The 25267-nt window shown below is 53.0% G+C and overlaps 3 protein-coding genes across 15 annotated transcripts in view; 1 reads left to right on the top strand and 2 right to left on the bottom strand.

The window, feature by feature from the left end:
* Positions 1-493: 493 nt before the first annotated feature.
* On the bottom strand, positions 494-11217 carry VAMP4 (vesicle associated membrane protein 4). The gene is made up of 7 exons (XM_036387976.2): positions 10972-11217; positions 9689-9735; positions 9337-9387; positions 2873-2973; positions 2333-2412; positions 2110-2161; positions 494-1140 (listed from the first exon to the last, which is right to left on the bottom strand). Exons 1-7 carry the CDS (start codon positions 11035-11037, stop codon positions 1112-1114), a joined length of 426 nt encoding a protein of 141 aa, XP_036243869.1. The 5' UTR covers positions 11038-11217; the 3' UTR covers positions 494-1111.
* Positions 11218-11356: 139 nt separating this feature from the next.
* On the top strand, positions 11357-14724 carry MYOC (myocilin). Its single transcript, XM_036388302.2, has 3 exons — positions 11357-12081; positions 12509-12628; positions 12715-14724. Exons 1-3 carry the CDS (start codon positions 11580-11582, stop codon positions 13497-13499), a joined length of 1407 nt encoding a protein of 468 aa, XP_036244195.1. The 5' UTR covers positions 11357-11579; the 3' UTR covers positions 13500-14724.
* A 2722-nt stretch (positions 14725-17446) lies between these two features.
* Positions 17447-25267, bottom strand: part of PRRC2C (proline rich coiled-coil 2C) — a 70184-nt gene continuing 62363 nt past the window's right edge. For all 13 annotated transcript variants that reach the window (XM_036388234.1, XM_036388238.1, XM_054515814.1 and 10 more), the window contains 3 exons: positions 24249-24352; positions 22921-23047; positions 17447-19270 (listed from right to left, as the gene is read on the bottom strand). In XM_036388234.1, the coding sequence (XP_036244127.1) occupies positions 19007-19270; positions 22921-23047; positions 24249-24352 (495 nt within the window). In that variant the 3' untranslated portion in view covers positions 17447-19006. The remainder of the gene's footprint in view (positions 19271-22920; positions 23048-24248; positions 24353-25267) is intronic.

The raw sequence follows: 25267 nt of genomic DNA on the forward strand, positions 1-25267 counted from the left end.
AGGAGAAGCAGAAGAGCTTGGCTCAGCTGAAGTGCCAGGCTCAGGGCTGGAAAGGAGAAGGCTCCTAAAAATAAAGGGCTGACAGAAATGCCACCAGCACTTCTGGTGACACTGAGGCTGGAAACATCAAAACACCAGTCCCACCCATGGATAGAGGAGCTGAGCTCCTGTTCATTCCCGCACAGGGGTCCCCAGTGCCCGTGGCTGGAACAATCCCCACCCCACTGGATCACAAGGAAGTGAAAGTGGCTGCCATTCAGAACCATGCCCACCACATCATGGTGAAGGGCTCTGAAATGAACTGGGCTTCTTCACTGTGCATGGAGTCAGGAGAATTGTTCTCCAGCTGTGTCTTTATATCATCGTGCTTCTTGCTGGGTTTTACACACATTTCTTACTTTTGGTTAAGAACACACAGAAACAGGGACTCCCAGCCTCAGAGAGCCCTGAATGGCCTCCAGAACTTTATGAAGATTTGCAAAAACTCCACGTGTACAGTCAAAAATAGGTTTACTGGAATGTCTTTAGTCACAGCTGTAAGCAGCAATACTGAAAACACTGAGCTTGTGCATTCCCATGGCAGGACCAGAAAGTCTTCTGGATTGTAAAACCTAATTTCACTTAAACAACACCCTTGCAGTTGTCCTCAAAAGAATCAGTTCCCTATAATGGTGCATTTCCCTTCAGACATTTATCCCCTCCTTTTCTCTGATTCAGAGTCCCCTCTGCCTTCCACAGCAGGCAGCAGGGAGCTGCTCAAACCATATTATTATTATAATTATTATTATTAATATTACAACTCAACCATATATACAGATAGACCATAGGGGAAAGTAGCCAGCTCCAAACCAGAGACCCAGAATTCCACAAAATAGGTGGTTTGGGACCTGAATCTTATGTTATAAAAAAAGTCTGACAGCAGGACGGATACTTGACTGGAAAAGGGTGGTTTGGTAGTTCTTCAAATGCTCCCTTAGAGCTGGCTGCTTGCCACCACCTCCTGCTCCCAGGAGAAAAACCAACTTCCAGGCTATATACAGATATCTCACTTAAATTACACAGCAGATTGGTTATCCCAGAGGCAGCTCCAGCAAAGCCTCCAGCTGCCCTGTCAGGAACGGTACTTCAGGACTATGGGCACTGCAAAACACAAAGAAAGAAACTCTCAGCTCTCCCCATCCCTGCCAGGGGGGAGTCCCCCCAGTTCTGCAGTGACAAGCCCCAGCAGCTGTGAGCAGAAGTGTGTTCCCAGCCCCCAGTTAAAGCAATCTGCTGTCTGCACACATGCTAGACAACACATCCTGCTACCTTCATCTCCTTCCAGCTTCCCAAAACTAAACCAGATGGGATTTTCCATCAGTCTCTCTCTCAGCCCTGCTGCCAGCTTTGCCTCTCCCACTGCAGGCTGTGTGTTAGGAGGACAACAGAGGCCACAAAGGCTTTGCTGAAGAACAGAGCTGCCCCTGGACACCTCAGAGGGAGGAAAAGCCTCCAGAGCCAGTGGCACAGAAAAGCTGCATGCCATGCTGGACTGCCTGGAGCATGTCCTTCTGCAGGCAGAGGGATCAATTATTCCTGCCTGGAAGAAACATGCTCTGGTCATTCTGAGCTGTTTGGTAGGAAAAGCAGTGACATCCCTGCTCTGGGGAGGCCAGAAAAGGCACAGAGCATGGGAAGGGACCAATGGCAAAGCCACAACAGCTACTCAATGGAAATTAGGCAGCACATCAACTTTGGGGAAGAGCATTTGTACACAGCAGGCTCATTGCAAGGTGCCTGATACATGCAGAGATGTTTCTGGAAACATTGCTCTAGCCTGAAACTCTTCCATGTACTCCCACCCACCCTGGGTCAGCACAAGGCTGGCAGGGCACTGCTGGCTTTCTCTGGTCACAGTCAGCAGGACTTGCTTGGAGCCTGCTCCTGTGTGGAAGAGGAGCACAGAGAGCTCTGCAGGCACCCCTAATGGTCACTTAGGGCAGAGTGGAGCCCGTGGGGTGGCTCAGGCACTGTCCCTCAGGGCCAGCAGCACCACAGTGTCACTCCCAGCATGGAGGGCCACCAAGATGCCCATGGCAGACACGGCTGGGCTGATGTGGAGCTACTCACCGATGATCACGAGCAGGAGAATGACCACCACCATGGCTATGATCGCCTTCATCTGCAAGGGGAGCACACGGGCACCTTACACAGGGAGCCAGGGCCAGCTGCTTCAACCTGAAAGGAGCTCTTTGCTCCCAGCTGGGAAGCAGAGCTGCTCCACCTCCTCCCAGGGCAGGCAGCTCAGCACCCTTCCACAACCCCAGCCCTGCCTGCTCCCCCTCCTGCTCACCTTACAGTCGCGCCACCACATCTGTCTCCGGAGATGCTTGGCTCTTTTGCTAAAAGCTGCAGCATTGTCTGATAAACTGTCTATTAAAGGAAAGGAAAGAGTCAGTTCAGTGGTGCACACACTGTCACAGCACCCACTCACCTGTTCTAACTCAGTTCTATGCAGTAAAAGACCCAACCACAGCCACAACTGGGTCGATGTGACACGCTTCCCCAGAGCACACAAGTCCCACTGTGCTCCCTCTGTACTGGCTGCTCTGACAGGAACATGCTCTGCAAGCCAGTGGCCAGTGCCAGTGGCCAGTGCCAATCTACCTTTGCTCGAAGGACCAACTAGATCCCAGCACCTCCAAACTAATGCCTCTGCACAGAGCAGCAGGTGAAGGTGCAGAGAGACTCAGCAGAAAGTCAGATGTGCAGCCCAAGGCTGAGCAACACCACTCTGAGCAAGGACAGAAATGTAAACCCAGGTGTGACAGGAGGTGCTTTCAGAACTGAAGCAGGTTAAGCTGGCCCAGCAGAGCTGTGTTTGCCATCACACCTGATTTATCCTGCAGGTCGTCCAGGCGCTCGCCCCTTTCGATCACCTTGGTGATGTTCTCCTGCATGACATCGATGACTTCATCCACCTGGTTCTGGACACTGGGGAGGCAAAGGCAGCGTGAGAGGCAGGAGTGAGCACTAGAGCTGCCCAGCCTGGCAGGATCTGAGAGCTCACCCACAGAAATGAAAGGGCACAACAGTGGAAAGAGATGGATGGGATGCAGAGAAAGCCAGAGGCGTGGCATGGCATGGGGTGGATCTCCAGCAGTCCCAGGAAGGGCAAGGGAGCACAAGGGGCTCAGAGGGAGCACTGGGAAGTCAGCAGAAGTGGGACACCCTCTCTAACACCTTCAACCCACAAATGCAGTATGAAAAGGCACTAATTGCTATTGGTGGGCACCTCTGCTACAGAAGAGCTCACAAAGGGGAGAAAAAGTACAAAAACCAAACCTTATCTTTCTACATTTCATAGACCTCCACATCACACCTTTGCTCAGTAACTTGGGGTGAAATCAAATCAGTTCCCTCCTCCAGGAACTGAGTTACTAAATTAAACCCACCCTGCCAGGGGCATCGAGAGGATAGCAAAGAAATGGCTGATATGAACTAAACCAAGTTATAATTCATCTTCTCCTAGGTTATGTAACTCTGTGGGCAGCCTTCAGCGAACAGCAGCCTAAATCACACTCGTAGGGTTATTAAAAATGCATTTATTCACTCCAGAAAAAAAAAAATACTGGCAAGAGAGAAAAATTTTCCTGGTGGAAAAGTACTGCTCTATTCTGGTTTGTATTTTGGAGCTAATACACGTTTGTTTTCCTGGAGATAGAAATGAGGATTTTCTTGAGGCCTGGGGGATAATACATTGTTTGAGACATACCGTTCCCAGAAAGGCAACTGCACCAGCAGGATCTCGGAGGCAACAAAACAGAAATAGCTCCTGAGAGAAACAGCGTATCCTCCCCCAAGGCCCACGAAACTGGAGCCAACACAGACTCAAGGCCAGTCAATGAACCACAAACACGGCTCTGTCCTTGCCACCATGCCTCTAATTAATTGATTAATTAGAGACAGAGGTTCACACTGACCTATTTCTCCTACCAGCTACATGCCTCTCAGCAAGCAGACACCTGTGCTGATGAGGAGCAGCTGCAACCAGCACTAGTGGTCACAATACTTGCTCACATTTACTTACTGTTCCAAATACAGGGGAGAATGGTCATTAAAAGGCATTTTTCTCTCCAGAAAGCTCTAGAAAGAGTTCCACATCTCTAAATATGAAGGGGTTTCCCATCTTAGCCTTTCAGATCAAGCTGCTCAGCACCACTGAACTGTGACTTCCAGAGCGAGAAGAGCCAGGCAATCCCTCTGAAATTTCTGAGTCAACAGCTGTGATAAGGCACATTCTGGACCCCAGCAGCACATGTAAAAATTTGCTTTATTTAGGACAGCATAAGAAAGGAACCTGCCCTCTCTGCTGCATCGCAGAGTCTGTGGGAGCAGCATCTCTCTGAACCCTCCTACACCACGCGGTGGCAGCTCCTGCCTTCCTCACTGCCAGGAGCTCCTTATCTGGAGGGGAAGGGCACAGACCATGCCCAAAGACCTCTCAGCAGGAGCTGCCCCGTGCCCAGGAGCCTGCTCTGCTCCCCTGTTTGTTTTACACAGCCCGAGGCGAGTGGCAGAGCTGCTGGCAGAGCTCAGAGGGTGGCACTGAGGACACGGACAGGAACACACAGCAGTGCCCTGGGGGGCCAAGTGTCCATCCCACACAGGACACACAGTCCCAGGGCCCATCCCTGGGCACTGGGGGACAAGCAGGCACGTTCTGCAAGGGGCTTTCCTTATCTTGGCACAACAATCCCAGCTTGGAGCTGCCAGCAATGCAGCTACAGCTTGGGGCGAGAGGAAAAGCACCAACATCTGCTACCCCAGCTGAGCCAACTTGGCAAAACCTCTAAGCCTCAAACATCGGCTTCACACACACAAGTCTACATTTGCACTATGTAAATGTTTCTAAAATCATTTTCTGGCTTCAAAATAGAGAGATTTCCTCCCACAACAGATTTGTCACCAAGTTATCCTGGTACAACTAACAAGTGGGAGCACACAAGGTTACAGTGCATCTAGGAACTTGCAGAGCAATGCAACAGCACCTGTAACCCTGCCAGTGCAGGTCAGAGCCCTGAGGGGGCTGCTGCAGTCCTGGGACACCCCAAAGTGCTGCAGGCAAAACAGGCTGGTAACTTCAAGCTGCTGTGGTGGTGGTTAACAGCATTTGGGGGAGAGCTATGGAGCACAGACCCTTAGTGCCCAAGCTGCTTCTCAGCATCCTGCCTCTTCTCACTTGAGCTGCTGGCAAAATGCTAAGGGCCCTTGTTACCTGCCCAAACCCTGGGCAAGCTGTCAGCTGTCCCCAAGAGAACAAAACATTGCACACATGAAGAATGGAGGCACAAAGAAATCAAGGCTTATAAACTCCCAGAAATGTTGAGGTGTTGACTCCTATGGAACACAAATGCATTTGGGTAGCACAGTTTGCCATCTGGGGGAAAAACCAACAAAACAACACAGCAAAGAACAGGAAGGAAGAGGCCTAGCCAGGGAAATTCAGACCTCCACATAGCACCTTAACCAGACCTTAAGCCAGCCCTTTCTTTCTGCTCTCTCCCACCCTTCACTGCTGCCTCTCCAAGAAGGGGGCTGAAAAATGCTCAGCCTATGTATTAGCCCAGCAGCTTCAGAACAAATTCAAAAATTCCCACTAGTCTGGCATGCTTGAGGTAGGAAACTCAAGTCACATCAAGAAGAAAATATTTTCTTGTTTTATTTGGCAAGAGGGAATGAGTCCTCTAATACAAAGTGTATTTCCTCTTGGGGAGCTATGGGCTTTTGACACATACACTTCATGTGCTTTACTCCTGCCAGACTTCCAAGAGAAATAAAGTGGAATAAATACCTGCCAGGAAAGGGAGCCAGACAAAAACATGAAATATGTCTCCCATGACCTTCTTTCTTACTAATTACTGCAAGTCTGATGCTTTTAACAAGGACAGCAAGTGTACACCATCAAAGCAATGAGATGCAGTGGCACTCAGCTTGCTTTAGACTCCTCTCTTCTTGTGCTCTGCTGCTCCAGAGTGGGAGGAATAAGCCTCTCCATTGTGGCCACTCTGGGTTAGGTACTGAAAACCTGCCTGGGCTGCTCAGGGTGCTGGGCTAACAGCAGTGCTGCATTCTCCAGACACTGTAAACAGCCTGTGCACACACAAGGGGTGTGCTGCCCAAGGCTGCTGCTTGTCTCCAAGCTGGCTGTTTGCAGCCAGCATGACACTCCAGTTTTCCACCCCTGTGATATTAACAGTGTGTATTTTGGTGCACATTCCACCCAAACACCCCTGGTTGTGGCAGCCACCCAGGGAAGAGGGAACAGCAGGAAGAGCCAAGGCAGATGGAGGGTACAGAGGCAGAGGCTGCACAGCACTCCCCAGCTCTCTGCAGAGAGCCCTGCTGCTCCCAACAACGGGGTAACAGTGCTGAACCCCACCACACAGCCATGGACTGAAGGTGCTGCTCAGTCCCAGCTGGGAGGAGAACAGAACAGCAATCTGTGCCTCCCTGAGGCCTTTCAGTCACCTGAAAGGATTATATCCAACAATGATTCCTGTCAGCATGGGCCTGCTATCACCTTCAGATGAAGGCCTGGACTGTGGTTGGGGTTCACTGCACAACCTGCAAGGAGCCCTGGGAAGCTGCAGTCAGCTCTTGCCTCAAGAGTTCAAACCATTCCCCAAACCTTCCCCTGCTCAGGGCCAGCCAGAGCCACTGGGGCTGGCAATGCTGACCCCCCAAAGCTGCACCATGGGGGATTCACAGAGACCAAGGGCTCCTGGGGAACCCCAGCATGAGCCTCAGCAGCAGCATGAACAAGAACCCAATGGCACAGCTCCCTGAAAGCACAAACATCAGCAGTACAGTGAGTCAAGCAGTGCAGAAAAGGGGCTGATTTTAGCAGAATTTTTAAAAATATGGTCTGTGATGAGAAGCTCCTTTTCCAAAATAAAGAAATCCAGCTGGAAGATGAACATCCCAGCCTCCCTTGAAAAGACTCTCATGCACACATTCAGCACTTCTTCCAAAGCCTCAAAGCAAAGGCAGAGAAAGGAGAACAGCTCTGCCTTACCTGTTCTTTGTACCTTTGGGGAAAAGGATAAAAGCCCTTTAAAAGCTGTGTTTCAGCTCCAGCCCACCCTGGGCATGGGGGGCTCAAAGGGACCCCATGTGGCCTCTCAATTACCAGAGGAGAGTCCACCCCCACCAAGCAGCTCCAGACACATCAGGACAAGGCTCAGCTTGAAGGGGACTGGCACTTCCTCCTGTCACTGTTGCTGACTGCCACTCACCTCTTTCCCCTACAAGGTTTGCAGTGTTCCCCACAGCTGAGCCAGCCTTGAGGGTCTCTGCTGCCAAACTCCACCCTGACCCAATCCATCCCCCTTTCCTGCCAAGGACAACTAGGAAAACTTTCCAGTCTTGCCCCTCACGTTGAACATGTTCCACACCTTTGCTCCCATAATCCCATCACTTTTTCCTCTACCCAATCCTCCACCCAGTTTCCTTTTACATCCCTCTTCACACCTCGTTCCTCTAGCCCCACGCTGCCATGGCCTCTCCAGCTTTGCCCAGCTATGCCTCAGCTCTCCAAATGCTCAAATTCCTCCTTAAAATGTCTTTTCCTTACAGCTTTTCAGCAGCAACCCAACCCTGTCTTTGCTGAAACAAAGAAAACTGAGTGACTATGAGACCAGGCATTGATCCTTACAGCACAAGGGTTGAGCTGATCAGAAACTTCCCAGTGATCTCCATGACAAGAAGTGATGATTGCATGGTGTAAGTGCTTATTAAACAAAGCAATCAATGCTGATGAGAGCAGAAAACAAATTCTGTTGTGTAACAGATGCTCTGGATGCTCCACAGGTGTAGCCCCTTGACAGCCCAAGGGCCATATTCCATGCCACATCCACTGTGTCCAGGCAATCTCTGGCAATGGGCAAGCCTGGTGTGTGGGCCATTAGTCACATCACACCTATGGACCCACCAGCTCCTGGCTAAATGCTCCTTTCACTTTTCTTCCTTGTCACAGTGCTATGTCCTCCTCTACCTAAGCCACTGCTCCCTTCTGCCAGCCTGAGACAGGCAAGAGAAGAGCTCCTGTTGTCTCCCACCAACAGGGAACAGACACTGCAGGTGCTGTCCAGCAGAGAGGCTGAAGGGATGGACACTACCCCATCCCTACCTTTCTGTGGAGGTGAGACCCCACTCATAAACCCAGCTCTCAGTCTTATCATTCCCTGCAGATCATGCCCTAGAAGGGAGGCTCTATCCACACTGGCTTACTCCACAGAGCAGTTCCTCTCTACCAGCAGCATCCTCACACTCTGGGGGAACAGAGATGCCCTGAAAACTCAGGGTGCAGCCACCTGCCCTCTGCCTCTTGTGCAGCTCAAGTGCCCTTCACCCCTCAAGATAACAAGCACAGCCTGATGCTGATGGTGGCAATGAGTCATCCCAAAGCTGTGCTGGCTTCTTCCAGGCATGGAAAAAATCCCTAACCAAGAGCCACACACAGGCTGCAAACAATGAACAGCCTGAACAATGCCCAGGCAGCAGTACCCACACAGATCTCTGTCCTGGCTCCACAGACATCAGCAAAGAACAGGGCAACACAGACCAGAGGTCTGTGAGTAACCCCACACTTCTCATTAAGTACCACCACCACATCCTTCACAGGAAAAACTAGAGCCCTGAACAAGCTTCATCCAGGAAATGACTCGATGGGAGAATGATCCAGAGTGTTCACTCCTTCCTTCTTGCCCCACTCCTCCTCCAGCTGTAATGGTTTCCTGTTTTCCAGCTGCTTTGACCCCAGTGAGTCACTGCTCATCTCCAGGTGACCTATATCAGGTTTTTATCTGGAGAAGAGGATGCCAGAGCACCAGCTGCTGCCCAAACCCCATGGTCCTGGTGTGTTCCTGGCCACTTACTTTCTCGAAATGTTAAGGAGCATGTTACAGGATGAGGTAAAAAAAGCCTCAAAAATCAAAAAATGACACTAGGAAAGGTTAAAATTTGGGGTTAATGCTGTAGAAAAAGAGCCTCACAAAAGCATGGAACAGGTCACCACCAGAACACAGCTGAGGGCTTCAGAAACTCCAATAAGCTACTGTGATGTTATTTTATCCCCTTGCCTCTGTCAACACACAATTTCTTGACAGGCTGTATCAAAGCTGAGATTTCCTTTAGCTGTGGACACGTGGGGTAGGACAGGTCAGTTAGAAGAACACAGACACAAGGAATGTTCATATGATGAGCTACACAGAAATACTCTGACAAGACAGCAGCAGGGGCTCCCAGAGCCAGAATAAATTATTATCTCCGTGACACTAAGCAACAACAACTTACTGCCTGATCTTGTCATTCCTGGGTCCAAACCTGGTTCCAGAAGGCCCCCTCCTGCAGGCAGAAAAGAGCAATCAGGACAGAAGGTACAATGAAAACATGTTTTTAAACCAGACCCAAAGGATACAGAGGAAAGAACCAATGCCTTGTGCACAGAGAATTGTTTTCATACTCCCATCAGTCCCTCCCACGTCTAAGGATCCAAGGGACATCTCACTCTTACAAAAGGTCACACCTATTAATTCATGCTCAAGGCCAAGGCTCTGGAAGAACATCCCAAAGGAATCAAAGCTTTTCATTCCCAAGCCCCCAGCCTCAGAGCTGCAGGCAGGTATGACACTGCATTCCAACTCACAAGAAAAAGTCTTCCTCTTCATCCGAATCTTCCTCCAACAGGTTCCTCTGCAAACACAGAAAAGCCATTTCATCAATAAGCACCATTTCACACCCACATTTCCAGCTCTTAGGAGGCAATCAGCATCCTCTGACTGCAGGAAGGCCCTCTCTGCTCAAGGGACAATCCCCAGCCCTGCACCCAAAATCATCAGATCACCCACAGACACCCTGGGCTGTCCCATCCACACAGGAAATCAGATCCATTCCAGATATGAAGGACGAGGTTTCTCCTACATCTGATGGCAGCAGATGTAAGAGGGATGACAAGTGAACCTTGGGCTGGAGGGCAGAGGGGTCTGGCAGCTCCTCTGTTTCACCCCAAAGGGCCCCCCAGGACTCCCCTTTGCTGATCCACTACACTCCATGAGAGGATCCAAAATCTAATTTTTTAAGGGGAACCCCACAATCCCACTGAAGCCTGAATGTTCCAGACAAAACCATTTCTGTTTAGGGTCAAAAACAATCAGGAGGGGAAGGTGACACGCTAAAGCTGTGGGCCCAGGGACCCAGCAGAGGGTCCATGGGGTACCAACAGTTGCTGCTTTCCCGTGTGTAGCTCTGGGCTCCCACCTGCAAGCCTGATGCTCTGATGCTGCAGCTCACCTACATTTCCATCTACATTTGTTCAACCAACTCAAGCAAACCTGCAACCCCGTGCAATAGTTCCAGCCAGGGCTTCCCTCAAGGGAGGAGCAGCCTGCTGTGGCAGCACCGGCTCCTGTTCTCGCTGGCAGCTGTTGGAGCTGCAGCAGCGTTTCCGACCACAGCCCAAAGCGAGCTTCAGCACAGCCTGACCCCAGCAAGTTAAATCCACCTCATCCAAACCAGGCAACTGCTGGGACCTGTACTCAAAGCCTGAAAGTGAGGGGACCGTGGTGACAGGAGAAAAAAACAGCTGTAAAGCACAGGGTGACTCCACTCAGCTCCTTCAGCCAACGTGGGCAGCAGAGCCAGGCCGTGTCCCCGCCCGGCTCTGCGGAAGGGCAGGAGGCTGGAGGACACCGGCATCTCCTGGCCACGAATGCGGCCCGAAGGAGCCGCAACAGGTTTCCAAAGCAGCCGTACCGGGGCCGGTGTGACACACACGGACAGCCCTCACCGGCTGAACGGCGCTGTCACGGCGCTCCGGGCCGCTGGGCCCCGCGGCTGAGGCTGCGGCGGCACCGACACCCGGCCAAGGCCCCCGTACCGCGGGCACCGAGCCCGGCGAGTCCCGCTCAGCCCCGCAGGAGAGGCACTCACCCGCTCGCTCTTCACCGAGCCCGTCACCTCGTCGTCGTTCAGGTGCCGCTTGAATTTGGGAGGCATGGCCGGTCTGTGCCGCGGCTCTGTGCCCGGGGAGAGGAGCCTGGAGGGGAGAGCAGGGAGCGCCGGGCAGGCCCAGGACGGGACCCGCCACCCCCGCGCTCAGCGGGCCGGGCTGGGCCGGGCCGGGCCGGCGGGAAATGGCCGGTGCCGGAGAGCCCGGTCACATCGACCGCTCCGCCCGCCGCGCCGAGCGCCGAGCTGCCGATAGCAGGCGGGCCGGGGCGGAGACACCGCCGGGAAACCGGGCGGGACCAGCCCGAGGTGGGGCGGGGCCGTTCTGAGGTGGGGCCGGGGCCGGCGGGTTCGGTTCAGGCCCCGGACCCGAGCGGTCCCCGTGGGGTTCGGCCCCGGGCCCGCCCGCCCCGGCGTCACCCCTGGCACACGGCCTCGGCCAGCGGCCCCGGGGAGGCGGCGGGGCAGTGCCAGTGCCCCCGCAGGCATCTGGAAGGTTCCGGCTCGCCCGCCCCCCGCCGCCCCGACCCTCTTGCTCTATAAATGCGGGCGCCGGTGGCCGGCGCGCTCACAGGGGCGGCTCCGGGGCCATGCTGGGGGTCTGGCTGCTGCTTTGGGGTTCCGTGGCCCTGGGCGGCCGGGCGGACACCGCCTTCCTCCGCCGCGCCCATGACAGCTCCGGGCACTGCACCTACTCCTTCACGGTGGCCAGCCCCGTGGAGGCCGCCTGCCCCGAGGCTGCCAGCGGCGTGCCCGAGCTGCGCGCTGAGCTGGCCGCCCTCGCCGCCCGCCTGAGTCGGCTGGAGAGCCGGGAGCGAGGAGCGGGGGGCTCGGGGCCGCGGGGAGCCGAGCCGGGGGGCGCACGGGACCCCCAGCAAGTGGCCGCGGCCTCCCGCCTGGAGGCTGCGTACGGCGAGCTGCTGCGGGCCAAGTCCCGGCTGGAGGAGGAGAAGGGGCGGCTGGAGCGGGAGAAAGAGGAGCTGGGCAGGCGGCTGGAGAGCAGCGCCCAGGAGATCACCCGGCTGCGGGCCGCCCGCTGCCCCCCTGGCAGAGAGGGGCCCGGCCGGGACACGCTGCGTGCCCCCGCCAAGGGTAAGTGCCGGGGCCGGGAGCCCTGCGCGTCCCTGCCGCCGGCTCCTTCCCTCCAGCCGGGTCCCCGTGCGGCCCCCGTGCTGTGCCCCCACTGCTGCCCCCCGCTCCTGGGGACCCTGGTGGGCTCAGCCGTGCTGGGAGGTCGCAGCCCATTGCCCCATGCCTCCCTCCCCACCCCGCCTCATCCATCGCCTGCCCCACAGCAGAGGGGGGATGCAGGGTACCGTGCTAATCCGGGCTCTTAGGAGTTTGCCCCAAAGGGAACGGTCACAGATGTGCCCTGCTGCAGGGGGAGGGAGGATGCCCAAAAGCATCTGCATTTCGGGGGGCAGCAGCCCGGCACGGAGCCCCCCGAGGGCGGCAGGGGCAGGCAGGCGGTGAGGGGGGCTGGCTGAGCCCGCTCACGCTGTGCCTGGCCCCGCTGCAGCGCCGCGCTGGGAGCCGCAGCCCCTGAGCTACCAGGAGCTGCAGTCGGAGAGGAGCGAGGTTCCCGTGTCCCGGCTGCTGGAGGAGGCGGCGCTCGGCCGCCCGGGCAAGGAGGACTCAGGTACGGGCAGCCGGGCCGGCCCCACGCCCCGCCGCTCCCGAGGGGCTGGCGGTGACCGCTCCGTGTCCCGTCCTGTCCCCGAGCAGGCTGCGGGCAGCTGCTGTGGGTGGGAGAGCCCGTGGTGTTCGGCCGGGCCGACTCCATCGCGGGCAAGTACGGCGTGTGGATGAAGGACCCCGAGCCCGTGCCGCCCTTCACCCGGGACAACACCTGGCGTGTGGACACCGTGGGCACCGAGGTGCGCCAGCTCTTCCAGTACGAGGAGGCCGAGCAGCTGGCCCGGGGCTACCCCGCCAAGGTGCACATCCTGCCGCGGCCCCTGGAGAGCACGGGGGCCGTCATCTACCGCGGCGGGCTCTTCTTCCAGCCCCGCCAGTCCCGCTCCGTGGCCCGCTACGACCTGCGGGGAGAGAGCATCACGGCCGAGAGGGAGATCCCCGGCGCCGGCTACCACGGGCAGTACCCCTACTCCTGGGGGGGCTACACCGACATCGACCTGGCGGTGGATGAGACGGGGCTCTGGGTCATCTACAGCACCGAGAAGGCCCGGGGAGCCATCGTCCTCTCCAAGCTGGACCCCGAGACGCTGGAGATCCGTCGGACCTGGGAGACCAACATCCGCAAGCGTGGGGTGGCCAACTCCTTCCTCATCTGCGGCACCCTCTACACCGTCAGCAGCTACTCGGCGCCTAACGCCACCATCAACTTTGCCTACGACACCGCCACGGGCACCAGCCGGGCCCTCAGCATCCCCTTCGAGAACCGCTTCCGCTACCTCAGCATGCTGGACTACAACCCTGCCGAGCGGCAGCTCTTCGCCTGGGACAGCTTCAACATGGTCACCTACCCCGTCCGCCTCTCCCGGCCGTGAGCCCAGGCTGGCAGTGCGCCGGCTCAGCCCCCGGGAGCTCGGTGCGTGCCTCGGCACCCTGCTTCCCTCCCCCTTTGCCCCGGGAGCGCCTCCTCACACAGCCTCGGGGGTGCTGGGGGCCACACGCTGCCCCGCCACAGCGCATTGTGCTCAAGTGCGGCAGAGGGAGACGAGGCACTCACTGCTCCAGAGCCTGGCAGAGCCAGGGAAGTGCCTCGCACCAGCCCCGGTGGGTTTCGGGTGCGTTCCAGCAGTGCCCAGCCCTGAGCACCTCCCTGAGCACCCAGCCTGGCCATGAATGTGGAGCAGGGAGGGCTCAGGCATGGGGAGGGCTGGGCAGAACAGGTGGTGGAAGGGCTGTGCAGGAGGATCCTGCCTTAAAATAAACGTGTTTAGCTGTGAGCAGCGACCCCCTCTGTGGGGTCAGGCTTTGTTGTTTCCAGGCTCCAGCCCTGCAGAGATCCCACAGCCTCCACTGGCATCCCACACTCCCAGTGCCCAAGGGCATCCTGGAGCTCAGCCACCTCCAAAAATCATCGAGTAGGCTCAAAAGCAGCAGAAAACACAGACACACATTGCACAAGCCTTGTTTTATTGAGGAAAAAAAGCAGCCAAGAGAGCAGGGGTGAGGAGTGCTGGCAGAGCACCCTGCAGCCGGGTGGCCTCTCTGTACCCAGCCCTTCCAGCCATGTGCTTCAGCTTTGCAGCCATCCCAGGCCAGCAGCTCTCCCCAGCCAGCCCAAACCACGCTGTTTTATCTGTTTATTGTAGAAAGCTTCTAGGAGGAGGCTTCTTTCCCCCTCTGGCACCCGGGGCAGCAGCAACCACATTCCCCAGCGGCTACATGGGGTCTTGGCCCAATAAACACTGCCCAGCACCTCTGCTGCCTCACACCTTCTGTTGCCAAGCCTGTTTTCCAAGGAGTGTGGTGGGCTAGTGCCCCTCTTGATGCATCTACAGGCTGGAGGTGCTGGGGGGAGACCTGCAAAGCCTTGAGCAGGAAAATGCCACAGTTTGGAAGGCAGCTCCTGACAGCAGTACACCAGTTATTGGAGCAGTGGGAAAGGACAGAGAACACAGTGGGACACTTGTGATGAGCACCTGCAGGGATTTTCAGTGAGAGGCTTCACCCCACTGCTGTCCTCCTGACACTAACACTGTTATTCTTGAGTGTAGCAGCACTGTATGTTTGCATATCACAATGAAGCATTTGGTTTATCCATCATCCCCAGGCTTTATTTTGGAAAAATACGAGATGGTTGTAAAAAGTGAGATGATACATGTGAGGAATGTTTGCTAAGCTGCAGGGGGGCAGCAGGGGGAGCCCAGCATGAAGGGAGGAGGCTGAAAGACCCATTCCTGCTCCTGGGCAGGAATCTCACCTGAGCCAGGGCCAGCGATGGTCCCAGGAGGGTCAGGAACACATCAGCCCTGTCTCTGTCACAGCCAGAGCTGGGGAGCCCTGGGGCCAGGGCAGGATCTGGTGAGGGCAGGGGAGAGCCAAGCAGGCAGCACCAGGGCCAGCAGTGCCCAGCAAACCTGCCACCAAGGGTGGGGAGAGGCATTTCTGTCCCAAAGGCATTTCTGTCCCAAAGCTGGGTGGGAGGCGAGGGCGCAGGGCTTGCACAGAGCCCCGGCAGCAGCAGCAGCGCCTCGCTGAGCCCAGACACGGAGGGCAGAGACCGAGGGCAGAGACCGAGGGCAGACACGGAGGGCAGAGACCGAGGGCAGACACGGAGGGCAGAGACCGAGGGCAGACACGGAGGGCAGACACCCAGGGCAGACAGCTCCACCCCGCCCCGGGGCCTTTTCAGGCCGGGAAGTGCATCTCTTAATTGACTGAGAAAATAAAGGAGGACAAGCCAATGTACACAGGATTTCCAGAAAGCTGGGCTGGAGCTGAACAGCGCTGAATACACTGCTTTACTTAACAGGCTTTGGGAAAACAAGCCCTCCCTGCCCACATCCCAGCAAGAAGCCAGCCTGAGCCCAGGGGGTTGCTGGATCTGGCCCCAGTCACATTCAAAACCCCTCTGGCTCTTGCCCTGGAGAAAAGTTATGACCTTTTCACAGCCTCAGCATTATTAAGGAAAAAAAAAAAATGAATTCCCCAAACAAAATTGTTGCCTAATTTCTGTGAGGTTCAGCACAATTATTTCTGATGACCACAGTCCTAGAAAAGAGATTACAAACCAAATCCCACTCAAATTAAAAAAAAGCAAGAGCTACTCCAGTGTAAATAGCCAGGAGCAAAGTTATCTGATTAAATGTCATAAAATATTCAATCAACCGGGGTCAATGACTGAAAGCTCCACCTGGCCTCAAGGCAGCTGGTGTGGTTTGGGGTTTTGGAGAGGCACACATCAAACCTGGGTTATTTGGAGGCACAAAATGCCCAAGCATTTACTTTAATTAAACTTCTGCAGAAATACTCCCCTTGTTCTGCTCTGAGCACAAAACAGTCCAAAGCCTGGTACATTCCCACAGCCGACTGTGGGAAATTCCTCTGACTTCCCAATGGAATTATTATTACAGAATTGAACATGAATCCTTTTAGCAGCACTTCCTTAAAAATAGAACTCTGGTGAACGAGTTCCCATTTTTGGGGTGTCCTTTTAAGATGAAACAGGCTGAAGGCAACCTCAAAGCAGGGAAACATCACCACAACTCAGTTACTTTTATAGCACATTTCTGGATGGAAGCAGTGCCCACATTTACTCAGTGTCCCATGTCCACCCTCCTTCCCAAGCATTTACTGAGCTGTGCTCATACAGATCCTTGTGAAAAAGGTCATTTACCCCGAGGAGTGTGACCTGCTCAGAGGTTCCTTCTGCCCACAGCTGCATTTGTGGATTCCAGCACCTTTGATTTACTCCATATTGCTGCAGTTTTACCCCGAACAAAACCAACCTGGGCAGGAAAGGACTGCAGCTCCTCTGGTGGCCCTAAGCTGCTGCTTCCCAACCCACCCAGGGCTGGCAGCGACGCCTGTGACCAAAGGTCAGCCTGCCCAAGATGGTGCTTGCAGAGCCAACACTCCTGGCTGCAGCCTCCCTTTCTCAGAGGTGCAGAGCCAGCCAGCACCTTCTCCCCAGGCAGGAACAACTGCCCAAAGAGCAGCACCAGAAGTTCCTGGTGTTTGTGGGAAGCAAGTTCCCTCTGGTGGCCAGGGCTCCCTGAACTCCTGCCTGTCCCCTGCTGCTGCTGATGCCTTAGGAGGCTCCCTGGAACAGAGGCTGGGCAGAGTTAAAGGAATAAAGCAGAGATTTATTAAAGGAATAAAGCAGGATTAAAGGAATAAGCAGGATTTATTAAAGGCCTTCACAGGATACACCTTGGGCAGTACAAGATCTGGCCGTGGCTCCACCCAAGATGGACCCTGGGTCACAAGTTTTCACACTTTTATAAGTTCTGGTCCATTCCCATCTTGGGGTTCATTGTCCAATTCCAGCTCCAGGTGATGCAGTCCCATCCTCCCAGTTTGCTCTCCTCCATTCCCTGTTGTTTGCACTTTTTGGGCCTGGAGCTGCAGTGGTGCCCTTGGTTCTGGGGCTGGAAAAGGATTGTTCTGTGTGACTGAGCTGTGAGGAGAACCTGCCAACACTTTATATGGAGTTCAGAGTTATGAACTAATGCAGTACAGAATCTGGAAAACATGAAAGCCCCAACTTAAGGCATCACTGGCACTCACTGGTCTATGGGACAAGTGGCACATCCCAGCTCCTGTCTGGAACAAGCCCCAGCTCCATCAGCTGGGGATGGAATTCCCTGCAAACACCCCCAGGCTCCTGCTGGGGCAAGTGGTGGCCACATCCTGCGAGCCCCTGACTGGAGAAGGGCTGGAAAGTGCCAGGATAACAAAGGAGCTTTGGGAGCATTTTCCTTCAGGAGCCTCTCCCTGGGAGCGCCGCTCTGCTCCTGCAGCAATCACGAGAGCAGCCAGGGGCTTTATTTAGAGAATACTTTATTAGTTTCTGTAATCAAACCCATGTAAATAAGACCGTACATATTTCATACAGTGCGTTACCCCTGTACAAATGGAAAAAAAATTAAGTTTAACATTTCTAGACCAATATGGCTGTTAATTTCTGTACAATGCCAACTCACACTACAAGTGGGATACTTTTTTCCAAAGTTGACATCACAGCTAGTTTCCAAAAATTCAAATTATATATATATTTATATAAAAAGATAACCAATAGCGATTCACTAGGCATCAATAGCAGCAACAGCCTTTCCAGCTTCTGCAGTCATTTGAACAAAATTATACACATTAGACTTTCAACTCTTCCTTCCAAAAAACGTAAAAAAAAAGAAAAAAATCCCAGAAAAAACCAGCAAATTCTGCTACTGATGTGGTACCTGGTGCTTTTTATTAGCTTTTTCAATCATTGTCTGGAAAAAAACCTCTAGAATAACATTATTAAAAACAGCTCCAGTATAGCACAGTCACTACTACATATCATAAGCAGGTACAGGATATCTTACATTCACAGAAGTATCATACAGTACTGTCCTACAGCTAGAATACTAGAGGATACAATTAAAAAGGCATTTATTTGACTTGATTCTACTTTCCAGCACACTGTGGGCAAGGAGGTGGTGCGACGCAGCTCTGATATAAAGAATGCACCTTTGAGATAAAACTCTCGTTCATCTGATAAGGTTTCTTTTATTCTCGTGGCACAGTTTAAGTGCTCGTTGCTGTGTTACAGACAGAAACTGGAAACCGTTTAGGGACCACTCGCATCATATCAAGACAGCTGGACAGGGGTGAACGGAACAACTCTGACTATTGATGCAACGAACCTTCAACTCCAGGGGTGAGAGCCACTGAGGGGGCAGCGGGTGGAGAGGACACAGGTGGCCAAGTAGCTTTTTCATATGGTGATCTAAATGCAGTAAATTGTCATCCAAGCAGCAGCAGCCAGCAAAGCACTGCCTTCAGAGGGAAATCCAACACTGCCAGTGTTACTCTGGGTTAGGTTAAGCCTCGTGTGGCAAGTGTGTGGATCCCTCTGTTTATACAAGAGAGAAGCTTCTTAAGTCACTAAAAACTTAACACACATTACTTGGCCCAGCACCATCTTCAGATCTGCATGTTGTCATACTCACGGGTTTATAAAAAGATAAATAGCAGCTGAAGATCAGAGCCTGAAGAGAATAAGGAGTCATTGTGTCAGCCAGGAAATGCCTCCCCACCGCCGCTGCTGCTCCGGGCTGTGCCTTTGGGGAGCAGGCGGGTGCGAGCCAAGCGGGGCACACACGTGAGGCACGTGCACACCCCAAAGCAGCCTTCATGCTGTTAGAGCAGGTGTGACCCCGAGAGCCAGGCCTCAGCTGGCACCACAGCAGCTGGCAGCACCTCTGCTGCTGGCACCCACGCCCCGTGGGGCTGCTCAGAGCCCGGCAGGGAGGGCAGGCTGCTCTTCATCCTTCGGGCCACCAATTGACGCTGCTGACACCTCGCCCACCCTCCCCTCTCCCCCTCCACGGGAACACAGCCTCTAAGATTTTGTTTCCTCGGTTTTGATTGCCTGAGGTTTGATTGGTCCAGTTCTGACGGGTTTGGGTGTGGCAGCAGGCGCAGGGGTGGCCTTTTCCTCGCCTTTGTCCTGGCAGACTCCCGCAGAGTCAGCAATTGCCTCGCTGGGTTTGCTCCCGTTCTCCTCCACTTTGGGGGCTTTGCCTCCCATGGGTTTGTTCTGCTGCTGCTGCTGCTCAGAAAAGAATCTCTGGGTGGACTGAAGGACCTCTGCTCTTTGCTTTGCCTTAAGAGAGGGAGAAAGTAAGTTTACTGAAGAGAGGGCACTGGAACTGGAGTGACTTCACAAGCATTTCCCATATGAAAGGGGAAGGACTGACCACAGTGGCCAGGTTTTCCTAGACAGGCAGTGTCCATCCTGCTGCTGCCCTGATGTCACCAGGGCTGGGTGCCTGCCTCCTCAGCAGTAGTTTAACATCATGCCTAGGCTTGCCTTGCTCTTCCTAGCCCTTCCCCAAAAAAGAGGACCAGGAACAACAGTGTGAAGTATTACCCAAGCTGTTCTTTCTCATGCCACTGCTACCGCAGAGCTGTACAAGTAGGAGCACTGCTGACAGCAGGTGGAGCTGCTCACAGGTCAGACAGGAGCAGAGCAGCTGTGCCCCACCTGGCCCCACTCCAGCTGTCCCTGCTGCCCTGCAGAGCACGGGGCTCTCTCTCCCAGCAGCACAGTCTGAGCACCCCCTTCCCTCCCGTGGCTCTGGGCACAGACTGAGCCTGCACTGGCATGGAAATGAACCAGGTCAGAGCTGTGCTCTGGGTGAGATGAAGCCTCATCTGCCTCCTGCTCTGAGCAATCCCAGGCAGAACGAACGAACTAGCTAACTTCCTTCCTTCCTTCCTTCCTTCCTTCCTTCCTTCCTTCCTTCCTTCCTTCCTTCCTTCCTTCCTTCCTTCCTTCCTTCCTTCCTTCCTTCCTTCCTTCCTTCCTTCCTTCCTTCCTTCCTTCCTTCCTTCCTTCCTTCCTTCCTTCCTTCCTTCCTTCCTTCCTTCCTTCCTTCCTTCCTTCCTTCCTTCCTTCCTTCCTTCCTTCCTTCCTTCCTTCCTTCCTTCCTTCCTTCCTTCCTTCCTTCCTTCCTTCCTTCCTTCCTTCCTTCCTTCCTCCCTCCCTCCCTTCCTCCCTCCCTTCCTCCCTCCCTTCCTCCCTCCCTCCCCTGAATGCTACAGCACAAACTGCCTTCCTTCCTTCCCTCCTCTGAGTCCTACCAGCAACCCTGACCTGCACCTGTGCAATTCCCCCTGTGACACCTTCCAATTACCATTTTGATACTGATCAGACACTTCAGAGCAAGCACTTGTCTGTCCTGCCCAGACTGCAGAGACTCATCAAGAGTTCAATCATTCAGAAGTTGAACAATAAAAGCCCAGTGCAGTCAAACACCTTTTTATTTTAAATTCAAAAGGAGTACCTTAACACAAGGAACCCCAACTACAATACAGGCACTAAACCTCCCTGTACCTCTCTGAATATTTTCTGCTTTTTTACAAGAAAGAGGGCTGGGACACACATACACACAACAGGGAGACAAAACAGCAGAAGTCTGGAACAAGAGGCCTTGGCTCTCTGCTTTGTAGCTGCTCCAAGTAAGTCAAGCAGCAACAGAACAGAAAACAAACCTGTGAACTCTCGTTTGCAGCAACAGCCTGATTTCACTGGAGCCAGAGGGACACCTGAAACCTTCTGCCCAAATTTCAGCCATGCCCTGAGGTTAAGGCTGGATGACTTGATCACCAGTAACCAAGCACAACAGAGTAACTCTCACTGCTCTCAGCAGTGTTTGCAGGAGACTGAAGACACCAGAACTGTGTCAGGATTTGCTCTGACTGGCTACATTCAGTGCACACTCAGGACAATCTGTTAATCGTCACCTGGTAAGCATCTACAGGCTGCATGAACTGGTGGTAGGAAATGGACCAACCACCTGGAATTGAAGGGTTAATCAGTCCTTCCCCAGCCAGGCACAACCAGAACAACTCTGTCCTGCTCTGACCCCTCAGTGCACAGGTTCCAGGAATGGCAGCAGACAAAGGAGCCCCTGAGCACCATCTGCTCAAGCAACCTTTCTGCAGCATTCAGGCTGTGACAGACAGACAGTGCCCAGCAGTGTCCCCACACAGATGTCCCACCCTGCAATGTCCCCCCTGCAAGTCCCCCCTGCACTCCTGCCTTGGAAGAAGAGTTTGCCTCGAACTGAAGGGTCCCAAAGTGCTGTAACAAGTTAGGGTGACTGTCATCACCTGCCACTGGAATGCAGCCCCCTGTTCTGCAGAGTGCTCCAGGTACTGCATTCTAGCACAGAGAATTCACCACAGGCACCTCAAACCACAGGGAAAGATTCTCCAGAGTGCCCAAGGAGTGGGGTGGCTGCAACAGGAGGAGCTGGGGGTGAAGGGACAGCCAAGAGGCAGGAGTGCAGCCTCACTGCTCATTCCAGGAGAAGCAGGCTCTGACACTCCACTCTGCCTTGGACAGCAGTGGCTCTTCCACAGCTGCTGACCACCAGACTGCTTGAGACAGGAACTCCCTATGAATATTTGAGTCTAAAACTCTTACTAAAAACCACCAGGGCTCAGAGAAGGTCTGTTAAGAGCCTGGCTGCTGCCTTGGGGTCCAGAGGGCACTTTTTAAAGCCATGACTTGCAGCCCCAAGCCTGCCTGGGAGCTGTCAGACTGAACTGCTGTTCACAGCCCTGCTGTTCACATACTGACCTTCACATCTCGTTCAGCCTTCAGCACAGCCTGGGCCTGAGTGCCTCTGGCTCCAGGCACTGATCCACAGGGACCTCTGGCCACACGTGGTGCCTGAGGGGGGCTCATGAGGCCTGTGCTCATCTGAGATGGCATCTGACTATGCAGAACCCCCAGCAGCCTCTGAAGAGGTGCTGGGAAGGTGTTAGTAAATGGGGCTCTTACCAATGGAGGGAGCAGGTTAGGCTGAGATAAGATCTAAGTGTGGGAAAAATGACAAAAAGAGACATTTCTCAATTAGAAAATGGCCAACTCGACTGCAGGTTGCTGTTATCTCAAAGGGGAAAAAGCTGCTACTCTGCTATGAATGAATGTCAGGAGAACAGGCTGGAACTGCAAAAGCAAAACAGCCCTGCAGCACCAACAGCTTCAGCAACAACTTCAACCCAGCCTGTGAGCAGGGAAAGACCCTGACAGGGCAGTGGAGCAGCCACTGGTGAAAGGCAGCCCCAGGAAGGTGAGGCAGTTTCTGCCAGTGACAATGCAGAAATCAGGTCTGAAGTCCTGCAGTCAAACACTCCAAATGCTCAAAGGAAGACAGGAATGTCCTGCACTTTTATTTAGAGGCTCCATTTCCCTGGCAGCCTGGCTCCAGGCACCTGCAGCTCCCTTGTAAGCTGTGCTCCCTGCAGAGCCAGAGCAGATCAGCCCCTCTGCCACCAGCCCTGCCTTGTGTGTCCTCAGGGATCCTTTCCAACCTGAACTGCTCCTTCCACACTTCAGAGCTGCACATCTGCTTTGTCCTTACACGTGTCAAATATGCACTGGGACCCTTGTGAGACACTGAGCTTCTCCCCTTCCCCAGCAGATGACCTGTTTCTGCAGGATGAGGTGCATTACAGCTGCCTGGGGAAGCCACACCACCATCTGTTCTACATCATTCACAACTTGGACTGAATTCCTCAGCGTGCACACAACTCTGAATTAAACACCACAAAATCAGCACTGCTTGTAAGCAAGATCAGAGAGGTAATTTTTTGCTTTGATCTTGGTTTCTTACACCATTGCATTTTAAGGATTCCATTTTGTATCTCCCCATGAGAGAGCCTGAGGAGACAGAGTCGAGTCAGAGCCACCAGGTGACACAGAGGAACAAATCTGTTTGCAGGAAGCCACCAATCACCTACCTGTGGTGCAAACTGTGCAGGAAAGGGCTGTGTCATTCTCACAGCTGCAGCTGCTGACTGGAACTGCTTCTGGTACACAATGCTGTTCATTTTATTGGACTGATTGTTAGGACTTGTAGAACTGGCCCTAAAAGAAAGAACTCCAGTTAAAATCAACTGCTTTCATTCAGAGGATGTTTCTGCCCCAGTTACAACTTAACTAGAAATTCAGCACTGGAGGGGGGAAGAATCAATCTCTGAATTAAAAAAAAAAAAAAGTGTGAAACTTTTTCTATATAGAAGCTCAAAAAACCTCAGAACTTCAGAATTCAAAGAGAAAGCATAATCAGGAATATTGAGGCTATGAAGAGGGTCCAGGGCATGTCTGTATGAAAGAGCCCTTTCCCCCAAGCACTCATGACACAAACACTGATGTCAGATTTGTGATGTTAGATGCAGCTTCCATCCCTGCTGTTTTATGTTCAGTCCTGCTCCTTTGCAGTCACTCTTTGCTCTCTCATGGCAAGTTCAGAGCTTGTCCCAGCAGGCAGTGAACATGCAGCTGCTTCTGCTCTGACCTGCTGTCCTGTGTTTCAAAATGCACTTGAAGAGATTTCAAGAATTCCCCCAAAATGCTCTCCCTGTTTTATCCGGCTGAGAATGCGACCTTCCACTAAAACTTCCAAGGTGTTGAATCACCAGGAATTCCATGAAGCTTGACTGATTATCTGTCAGGGGAAGGGCAGCAAACAGCCCTCCAAGAGAAAAGAGTGAAAAAGAAGAAAAAGAAGAAAGAGTGAAGAGGCTTCTTCAGGAAATAGAGCTTGCCTTGCAGAGGGTGTGGGTGATGCACTCCTGGCAAAATGAGCAGAGAGGCACCAGGGCAGGGACACCAGCTAAGCTCCACACATCAATATTTTATAAGCTTAAAGGAGTCTGTTTTCTTTATTAATTTCACTTGTGAGCAGCTTACAGACCTGGCAACAACACTTACTCCTCTAACAGAACTGTTGCCACAACTGCTGTCTAAACCTTTAGTTTTTTAATTTGAACACCACAATTCAGATAAACTCTTACAGTTTTATCCCAAACCACATCTTCCCTGCCACTTCTTGTTTCTTCATTTACCCAAAAAAGTATTTTCCACCTTTTATTTCAGAGCCATTTCCTTCTGTTTAACACAGCAGATGTGATGACCTACTGGAATGCTGCTCATGAGCTCAGATCAAGCAGTGTCTCGTGTATCAGTGGCCCCTCACCTCATACCTCCCAGAAAAGGCTGCTCATGCATGACTAGGTACATTTTCTAGCTCTGGTTTTAAGGAATGTTGAGCTGAAGGGAGATTTACCTGAAGGGACTGGAGGTTGGGGTAGTGCTCCTGCCAGTAACTGGTGGTGTTCCAGGTTTAACATCAATGCCACCTCCAAAGGCCTTCAGGTCCATTTCTGATATCTGAAAAACACAGCAATTGACATGTTAATTCTAATTTAAAAAATGACATTTGCTAAGCAGCTGTTAGCTTACCTCAATGAAAAGAGGTCACTTAAGTGGAGATGAAAGCCTGACTGCAGAACAGCCTCTTATAATTAGGACAGGCCCAGCACCACAAGCACCTCTGTGTACAATTTTCCTGCCCTATCTGGCACTTGCAGCAATGGTACTGGCTTTCTAACTTGCTCCTCCTGCATAATGACAGGGGGTTTGAGAGTCATTTCATCTACTTGGCCCTAAAAAAAAGAAAAAAAAATGTTTTGGAGTTGAGATCTCCTTCTCCAAGACTCCCATCTCAGGTACCACATGAAAATATTTAGAAATAATCCTGAAAAATGCTGAGAAGAAGAATACCACCAAGTAGTCCAGGTCTATAAAAATAAACAAACCCAAGGCACAGCAAAAATGGAGCTGTCACTCATGCAAAACAATCTCCAGACTAACTGGAGCAATGACTCTTGAATGCTATTTTGCAGATACACTCAACAGAATAAATTAGTCTTTGGAACAGTGTATTTCCACACATGGCCATGAAGCATAACAGCAACAATAAATCACTTAAAATGAGAGGCTGTTTTAAGTTGACTTTCTTTAGCAGCAACATGATGGGAATCTCAGAGCAGGGCAGGAAAGTCATCTAAGGCCAGAATCCCACTGCAGCTCTTCCCTCATTTTTTGCTGAAATGAGCAATCATTTTCCAGTGACAACTGCAGCAACAAACATGCTGCTGCCTGCAAAATGGGCTCCTAACAACTGCCAGGCTGAAAAGATTTGGCCACATCCCATGAAACTGGAAAACTGCTCGGTGCAAAAACCACCATACACACTCTGGGGGTGAGGAGATGCAAGCTTCATCTAGGTGGTCTGAAATTCTG

This window comes from Molothrus ater, chromosome 9 (assembly GCF_012460135.2).
Source record: "Molothrus ater isolate BHLD 08-10-18 breed brown headed cowbird chromosome 9, BPBGC_Mater_1.1, whole genome shotgun sequence".
Taxonomy (NCBI): Eukaryota; Metazoa; Chordata; class Aves; order Passeriformes; family Icteridae; genus Molothrus; species Molothrus ater.

Excerpts from the sequence above, each read along its gene's own strand:
- VAMP4 (XM_036387976.2), bottom strand. The coding sequence starts at position 11,037 with ATGCCTCCCAAATTCAAGCGGCACCTGAACGACGACGAGGTGACGGGC. Across the intron at positions 9,388-9,688 it reads GAAGAGGAAGACTTTTTCTT|GAGGGGGCCTTCTGGAACCA; the intron begins GTGAGTTGGAAT and ends TTCTGCCTGCAG. Across the intron at positions 2,974-9,336 it reads AGGAATGACAAGATCAGGCA|TGTCCAGAACCAGGTGGATG; the intron begins GTAAGTTGTTGT and ends TTGCCTCCCCAG.
- MYOC (XM_036388302.2), top strand. The coding sequence starts at position 11,580 with ATGCTGGGGGTCTGGCTGCTGCTTTGGGGTTCCGTGGCCCTGGGCGGC. Across the intron at positions 12,082-12,508 it reads GCTGCGTGCCCCCGCCAAGG|CGCCGCGCTGGGAGCCGCAG; the intron begins GTAAGTGCCGGG and ends GCCCCGCTGCAG. Across the intron at positions 12,629-12,714 it reads CCCGGGCAAGGAGGACTCAG|GCTGCGGGCAGCTGCTGTGG; the intron begins GTACGGGCAGCC and ends GTCCCCGAGCAG.